At 47.6% G+C, this 8,599-nt stretch overlaps 1 protein-coding gene across 1 annotated transcript; it reads right to left on the bottom strand.

Annotated features, from left to right (window-relative positions):
- Positions 1–4,513: 4,513 nt before the first annotated feature.
- On the bottom strand, positions 4,514–6,302 carry LOC106748760 (mitochondrial 2-oxoglutarate/malate carrier protein-like). Its single transcript, XM_014627612.1, has 5 exons — positions 6,082–6,302; positions 5,663–5,799; positions 5,015–5,185; positions 4,788–4,887; positions 4,514–4,709 (listed from the first exon to the last, which is right to left on the bottom strand). Exons 1-5 carry the CDS (start codon positions 6,294–6,296, stop codon positions 4,514–4,516), a joined length of 819 nt encoding a protein of 272 aa, XP_014483098.1. The 5' UTR covers positions 6,297–6,302.
- Between the last annotated feature and the right edge of the window lie 2,297 nt (positions 6,303–8,599).

An 8,599-nucleotide genomic window follows, 5' to 3' on the forward strand; every position in this document is an offset into this window, starting at 1 on the left:
TACGTAAGCAGGTAGTCGAATGTAACGCGATAACATTCGGGATCAGTTAACCCTGAAGACGCATGGTCTCGCCGGGCGAGAAACCGTTTTCTCTCCCTCCCTCCCCGACGAGCGAGGGTCTCCGGTGTCTCGTGCCCCGCGCTCTATTCATCGGACACGGAAGAATAACATTTCACCGGTTGTCAGCTCGGTCGAGGAGGCGAGGGTAGCCCGCGCGCGACAGCTTTATCGCGCCGCGGGAAAAGCCGCCCCCGCTAAATGAAACGGATCCATAGGCATCGATCGGCGGTGTGTCGCCCGGCCGCGTGTGTACACGTAGTTCGTCTGAAACGAAACGAGCACGGGAGAGCGTTTTTCCTCGTATCTAATAGACGCGCCAATTATTCAATGAAAAATCACGAAACAAGGACTCCGCTCTTTCTCCCTCGCGACATTGCGCGCTATAAGCGTCCCGCCGTTTATCGACGAGCCCTCCTTCGCAACGTCGCGACGCTTTGTATCGGCTCGTTGAAGAAGATTGTACGGTGAAACGGGTGTGATAAGAATCCTAATGAGAAACTTGCACTACGTGGAACATTGTCTGACTGATCGTTAGTTAATTCGAAGTTAGTTAAGTAGTAATTAAAAAAGGACTGAGCGTTCGTGAGCGATTTTAAAAGAAAATTCGCACTTTTTCCACGTGTTCATTGAGATTGGCGTGCTATTAATTTCTATTAATTTTTACTTTCAATAGATTTTCTAAGATAAAAAGTAAGATTCTGGTGAAAAGCTACTATGATATTAACAAACTAATGCGCAGATACACCAATTTTTTAATTATTTTGTTTTGAAAATACTACACAAAATCCATAATTTGTGATAAAATCTGGGAAATACATACATATATTTTGCATATTTAGACACTTATACACACTCTTTTTATTATCCGTGCATTTCTATTAGATCACAACTATATCTTTACTTCAATTTCGTTTCAAATTAACATTCATAATTTAGACAGTGAAATAAATACGCAGAAACGTAATTTCGCTTGTCAAATACTAAATTTATAAGTGGACCCCTGATGCTTCACTGAAAAAATTCGACACTGGGCCTTACAACCTTCTTGAGACACTGGAAACGCTAGATCCGTCTTTGTCGTGTCGATAGAAAAGGAACAAAAGAGAGAGAGAGAGAGAGAGAGACGGAGTGAATTTTTCTCACGGTGTGGCGAAATTCTGATTTGATATCGTGCAAATCTGGACGGTAGAATCGGCGAGAAGCGGCTCGGCGCGATGCGTGTATTATGCAAAACGGCCCAAGGGGGATGAAGAAGGGCCGCGCGGTCCTCCCTCGTCACGTAGCGGCCATTACGCGCGGGGATTCTCCGACAGGCTCGTCGACGGCCGCACCCCGGATGAAGCCGGGATCGTTTGGATATTGACTTTCCCCGATGCGTCACGGATGACAAAAGATCCGACCGGGTCTATATTCGTTTACGACACCGGCAGATGCTGATAGGAACCGGAGCCAGACGAATCGGCTCGTTTACGCGGCTGAGGCGAGGCACGACGGAGATTGAATGTTAGCGCGGCCGGCCGACGCGGAGAACCGCGTAGTCGAACGTCCTCGTTAGGGCCAGAAATTGCCGTAATCGTAAGACGGTAACTTTAACATCCAATCAGGATATTACTTTTCGGTTGATGTGCAAGAAGATGGAAGTGACCGTGCAACTGGAACTCAGGACTGCGCAAGCAGGATTTCAATCAGCCGAATTCTACTCCCGCTTACGATCAGATCTGCCGGTCAGTTCTATCTTCTTCTAGAGTACACGAACCTGAAGGAATATCCTGATTGGTTCTTCGGCCCAAATTTTGTTCTCTATTGCGGCAATTTGCGTGCGAAAGCTGCGCATTGCTGGCGCGGACTGGATTCCGATTGCAAACTGCGAATCGTTGGGCAAGCAATCAGATTGAAGTGTCTGGTCGCGGTATTTTGTCACCAATGCCACTAGTTTCGAGTGAGATTTCACAGCAGGAAATTCCAAGAGCTTCAAAAACCATTCTCATCGCAAAGGTGTGGTCTGGGCTAATCCTTGGGACCGCTTTTCAGCCGAGACGATAAAATATTTATGTCATCAGGTTAATATACACGCTCTTCCGGCGAAGTGTCAGATTTTGGGAAATTTACGAGCTCCCTCGTCGAGAAATCTCTCCTCGTCTCTTATGAAAATCGCTACCGAAGCGTGACTTCAGCTTGAGCACGAGCGCGATTTAGCGCGAGCGTCGATCGCGCGCTCGGAATACGTATCGCAGGGACAGAACGGGACTCGTTCGCGAGGATAACGCCGAGATAACGGCGGTCGAGGTTTAAGATCAGTCGGACGAGATCGCACGATGAATCCGTAAAAACGAGGCCGCCGATCTCGCGCGAGATTAGAGCTCTCTTTCTCTCTTCGTCCGTCATCGACGGCATTTTAGGACACCGACACTCCCCGACGACGCGTTGCCTCTCCTGCCGCTCGATCCCCGCCGTTATCTCTTTGGTGCTTCTCAGCGACTCACAGCCGCTTCCAGGGACGCGTTATCGCCACGCTACCTTCCACACGTGACGTGACAATCGACGAGGACACCGATTGCGACGCGTCTTGCCCGCCCCTCGGCTACCGGCTACCTCGAAACGCCCGGCTCGAAGCCGAGCGAGCAGCGGAGAAAGCGATATCACGGCGATAAGCTCTCTTGCGCGGTAGCGTTGTTGACGGCCACGGATACCCCGGCGGATCAAAATAACGCGTTTTCTAGCGAGCTCGGCGAGGGGAACTAAAGCGAAACCGCGCGAGCGAGCGAACGACGTTACCCGAAGCCCCACGGCCTCAGGATATTCTTCGCGTCTCGGGTAAGCGCGGCAAGTGCGCGGCGGCAACTTGGAGCGCTCGAGTATCTCTCGCGTGTGCGAGAATTCGAAGGAACTCCTAAAATGTAACACAGAGAGAGAGAGACGTCAGATATGCTCGCTTTTTACACCCCGGTCTAACGGGTCCTGAAAAATTACCCAACACGTCGCGAGCCCCATTCGTTTCGGCAGGCGTGATACGGCGGCGACGCGTGTTCGAGAGACGAGACGACGCTATCTACGATCCCCGTCCTTCCCCTGCCCGCTTCCGGCATCGTCTCCGGTCCGGTCTCGTCTCGTCCGAATACTTTTCCGTAGGAAGTGCTTTTCGTCGCGCGCCGACGAACGTGACCCGAGTGAGAGCCGCGAGATAAGTCGACGGGTAATGACTTTCGATCGTGACACTCACGCCATGTTCCGAGTCCTCGATGAGATCCCGGAAGCTGGAGCGGCACGTGTTACCTCTCGCCGAGCTCCGTCTCCCCCGGCCTCTCCTCCGTACTTTATCTCTCGTCTAGTATACTTTCGGCTTCGAGGGAAGTCGCCGATATGTTTACTCGCGCCACGCACCGTTTCACCGGCCCGTCCGCGCGCTCCATCGGAACGTGACGCTCGGGCTTTTTACGATCTTTTACGAGCGCCGATGGAGCTTACGAGATGGACTCGTGTTCGTACACCGTGTTTAACGCCACTAAACGCGGCCCCGCATCCTTCTAATCCGTTAAGTTGAACGAGGCTTTTCGGTCGGCCGGCGATTTGAATCTTGCCTCGACGCGTTGAACGACCGCGTCGGTGAGCGCGCACCGATGACAGCCACTACGATCCCGACGCCTCCCGTTAATAGCGAATTCGATCGCCCGCACTGCACCGGATTAGCACACACTAATGGCCGCTGCGCATCGCGTATACAAACACACCGGCATAACGTAAGCGCTCGGACGGTGAAAATAACATTGGTCAACAAGGTTTCGGTAACATCGGTGAAACCTATATTTCGTGCTCTCCTGTTGACTCTTCTGTTTTTCATGTTTGATATTCAAAAGTAGCACGTTATTTTTTATGAGAAGGAAAATCCATCTGTGCGATGTAAAATTCAAGAAATAAAAGGGATATTTCTATTAAAAAATGACATCCTGATAAATATTTAGCATATAACATTTAGTAAATTAGAAAAAAGTTATATGTACTACAGAGTTTTTATTGATATCTTTATATTCAGTGAACAAAAACAATTAGGGACCTTCTTATTATGTGATTGAAAGAAAACTTTTATTTGTTGAGTAGTGTTAATTAATATATAATTCTACCAAATAACATGACAATGTTAATTAATATATGTTATTTGTTCAAGATGTTCATGTACTTTTTATTTAAATAATTGCTTCATATACAACATACATCAATTCGGTATAAAGCGAGCGATCGAATTCGCTATAAGTTACGCGCGAAGCCTAATTAATTGCGGTTCAAAAAGTTAGTCGTGCGACCGATAGGGATAATTTAATCAGTAAGTAACCTTATTAAAACAAGGAAAAAGGCTACTACTTTCAACTAAAGTTCCGTGTCATTATAATTGCCAGTGTAATATGACAAAAGTGCATAACGTGCGAAAGTATTATTTCGGATTTAAGTATTCCTTTTATCATTTCTCGTACAATGTTCTGAGGAAATTCATTAATTGTTCATTGATGACGAGGGTCAGCACAGTGTGCGGACCGATTCTGCAGTAAGTCGGCCAGAAACCTTTCCAAAGAGACCCTAATCCTTCCGTTTTTGCGATGGATATCATGACTGCGAATGCACTTGGTGGTTTGCCGATGCTCTTCATATTTTGTATCCTACGGAAATCATATACGAAATTTTTATCAGATAGATATTTCAATTAGTGTATCTTGCAAAAAGCGCAAAAATCTAACCGGGTTTTAGCGATGTCAAAGGGCATAGAATTGAAGGTAGTCAGGAAGCCAGATACCATCGACGCATAGAAGTGCAAAGCTACGGTTTCCGGGACATTCACTGGGGGAATAAATCGCGAATTATTTTCTGTATTTTGGGCATTCAAATGATTCTCGGGAATCGGTACTCTAATCGGTTTGTAGAAGAAACACGGAAACACGAGCGCATTACGCGGATGGAAACGTACATCGTGTCGCTATTAAATATTTCACTTGACTATAAGTCGCCAATTGTGAAACGTTGACGACAACGGCTCTTGCCATTGTGGCTGTGCTTCCTCTCCAGAGTGTAAATACACCTTCCTCTTTAGCTATCCTGCTGAACGCGTCGAACACGTTTTTATAATTCCGTCGCTGCTCTAAAAGTAACAAAGAGAGAAAGTGATAAGAAAAGAAGAAAAGAAGAAATCAAGCTTCTAACATCGTACCAAAGGCTTCATTCATGGCATGTTCCTCTCTGGACACATAGTGACATCGAAAATTTTTCACTTACACAGTAAAAAATATTTTATACTTGTTAAATTAAATTTTTAACATAGCTGTGCGCGTTCATTTGACATATTGCATTTGTGTTATTTCAACGTTTCTGAATACTTTTGCACATCATTTTCTGAATATTTGTGCATCATGATTATTGATTATTTAGTGAATCCGCCCCATAGTAGCTGTTATGACGCACAAATGTTCAGAAATGATGCGCCTAACTGAAAATTTTCCATGTCACTATGTCCAATGAATGGAACTGCATTAGTGGAGTTTTGTGTACAAAGGGAGATTCTGTTCACTCGAAATCCACGTATCAATGAATGACCATTGAAAATGTGTCGAATACTAACCTACTGGCAATCTACCATCTGTCGTCATTCTCACTAGGGCAACATCGGCTGGAGTCCCGACAAAGGCTCCCGTAGCACCAGCAACCCCGGCCATAAGCGCTAGAATAGCGAAATTGGGCGGACCGACGTACTTTTGTCTAATTGCATATGAAATATAATCAATTTGCCTGTCGAAACTGTATGAGATGCAAAGGTTCAACTATTTCGATCACTTCGATCATTCACGCGCGATTCATTGATTGAAATTTTATATTCCTACAATTGGCATATTAAAAGATCGCAACACTTTGTTTTCGACAAGTTTCGTAGCGCATTCCGCGCCCAATAGAAGAGAATTCGTTCTTTAATCATTCTCAAGAGATATGTCTTCCTATTTGTACACGTATATGTGTATGTACGATGCCCAAGAAATCACTCACCTCCAGAAATCTTGCATCTGATTGTAAATCCCGAGTCTCACGGTCGTGTACGTGGCTTGTCTCACCAGACCGGCCGTTAAACCGCTGTAAAACTTGGTGATACCTTCTTGGCTGTACACAGTGCCGATCAGGCTCACTATCGACACTTTGCCCTTCTGTATTTGCATTCGGTTTTTTATCACGTCCATCGGGTGAACCACGCAGGTTGCCGCCATGCTGAAACGCACGAGCAAAACTCGATAACGACAAAATGGATAGGACGCGCGCGGCCGATATGCGGATAATTTAATGGATTACCCCGAAAATCCAGCGTTCAAGAAATTAATCCACGGTGGTAAAGAACGTTTTGCCTTCGCCTTCGGCTCTTCGGCTGGTTTCGACATTTTGCTTTAATTACTTTGGTGAAATCGACGCGAAATATTTACGCGAACAGGTCGGACGGACGTAGCGATTCGCTTTGACTTTTCATCTCGAGATAAAGCGTTTCGAGCTGGTCGTCGCGAAATGCACGCGCATCGAAATCCCTATCGTTCAATTTCCTACGAATCACTTTGCGATATAAAAGTAGAAGCCAGGACTGTATTAGAAATATATTATCTGACGTGCGAGAAGGTTATGCTTTGCTCGTTGCGATCGATCTGTAAATTGCGCGCATCATTCACGTGTTTTGACAGCGTGAGACGACCTTAAGGCCGTCCGACATGAAACGAGAGACAGTTGTGACGCGTAACAGATGCCCACCCGGAACGAACATGCGACGATGTATACCCGAGGATTCTCTATGGTCTTCCTTAAACGGCGATTAGCGTTTCGCCAATTGCCCGAGAGTAATCGCCGATACGGTTATATTAATGGCTCCGCAATCCTCTCGCGAACGGCTTCATCGGCCACTCTCGCCCACGCGTTCTTTCCGAACAAGGATCATCCGTTAGGAAAACTCGCGAAGACCACCGCGCGTCAGCTGGTGCGTGTTCTCCGAGCGGAGTCTTGTACTCGCCGCGTCTCTCTCTCTCTCTCTCTCTTCCTTCCTAGGAGAGCAGCCTCCGTTGGCTAAACGCGACCTTATCACGCGCGTATATGATGAAACCATTAGGACGCTCGCGTCTACCCACATGTTTCCTACACTGATTTAGAAATCCGCCGTCTGCACGCCTACCTCGCGTATCGCCCTTCGAGACGGCAGGGTGAACGCGAGAGGAAGAGCAAGGAGGGAGCGAGAGAGAGAGAGAGAGAGAGAGCGAGCACGCCGATAATGCACTTCTAAGCGTTGGCCTTCCCGCCGATCTTTCCCACGTGAGCTCATTACGCACCGGCTTCGTCTTTTTTAACGTCACCCACTCGGTATCCGCGGGATGACTCTAACGCGATCCGCGTGCACTGTCATGGCGAGAAACGAGACGACGGACGTGATTTGTTCAGCGGACATGATATATTTGTTTCAACGAGGACTACCGTCGATTTTCACGATTCAACCGCTTCTTTTTCTATGCAGTCGATGAAACGGTTCTCGCAGCGTCTGATTTTAAGGGGACGGCCGAGTCTAAGAATTTTACCGGTAGGATACTGACATTTTTCCGCAGAATGCACGTCGTATTGGTCGCACGAAAAGTCGAGCGAAAAGTCCGCAGAAATATTATGTATCTCGGTTAGATTTTCCGTTAGACATGATGAAACAGAGTAGCGCGCAATAATCACATATTTAAATCGCGCTTATATTTTACGTAAGATTTCCATGTACAAGATGCACGAAAACAGTGGCGTGATCGCATGTGTCATTTATGTAACGCCTTTTGAAAATCGTCTCGACGTTATCGACGATCAGATTCGCTCGTCGTCGGTCTTGGCTTCCCCTTAATATCAATTCCGCCAATACCGTTCTATATTTCCGCGAAGTGAAGTAAAAAAGAAAATAAGAAAGAAGTAGAAATTGTAATGAATAGAAACGACATTTATATCTCCGCGAGATATAACGCGGTACCGCGGACTCCGGGCTCTCCGGCGACGGAACCGGAGCGAGAAGAGTTGACACGCACGCGCTGGCGATCGCGGTTAATCGGCGCGCACGCGTTAATTGATTGACGATCGATCGCGCGTGCCGCGTGCGTTCAATTAACGCCGCGGGAACCGTTTAGAATCGACGCGGCGGCCGGGCCGCGAGAGATTACAGCCGGTTTTCGTAGGCCGCCGCGCAAAAACCCGTTGATTGGAATCTCCCTCGCGGCGGACAGACACCGGGGAGAGCTCGGGTCCGTCCGTTCGCTACCTGGAAACCCGTGCTCGTGTGGAAGCGGTTTTCTTTGAGGTTTCCTGCACCGGCCGCGCTGACGACACCTTTGACGCTTTGATTCCCCGGAGCTAACGGCGGCGCCACGGCCTTGCCAATAAATTATAGAATATTTATTGGCCTCCGCGAGAGAGAAGACTCCCTTCTTATGATCGGGATCGCCGCAACCGCATTGCGACACACCGCTCTCGTGCGATTCCCGATCGCCGCGTATCTCCTTCCCCCCCCCCCCCC

The sequence above is a fragment of the Dinoponera quadriceps genome, unplaced genomic scaffold (genome assembly GCF_001313825.1).
Source record: "Dinoponera quadriceps isolate SergipeBrazil2010 unplaced genomic scaffold, ASM131382v1 scaffold37, whole genome shotgun sequence".
In the NCBI taxonomy this organism is placed as follows: Eukaryota; Metazoa; Arthropoda; class Insecta; order Hymenoptera; family Formicidae; genus Dinoponera; species Dinoponera quadriceps.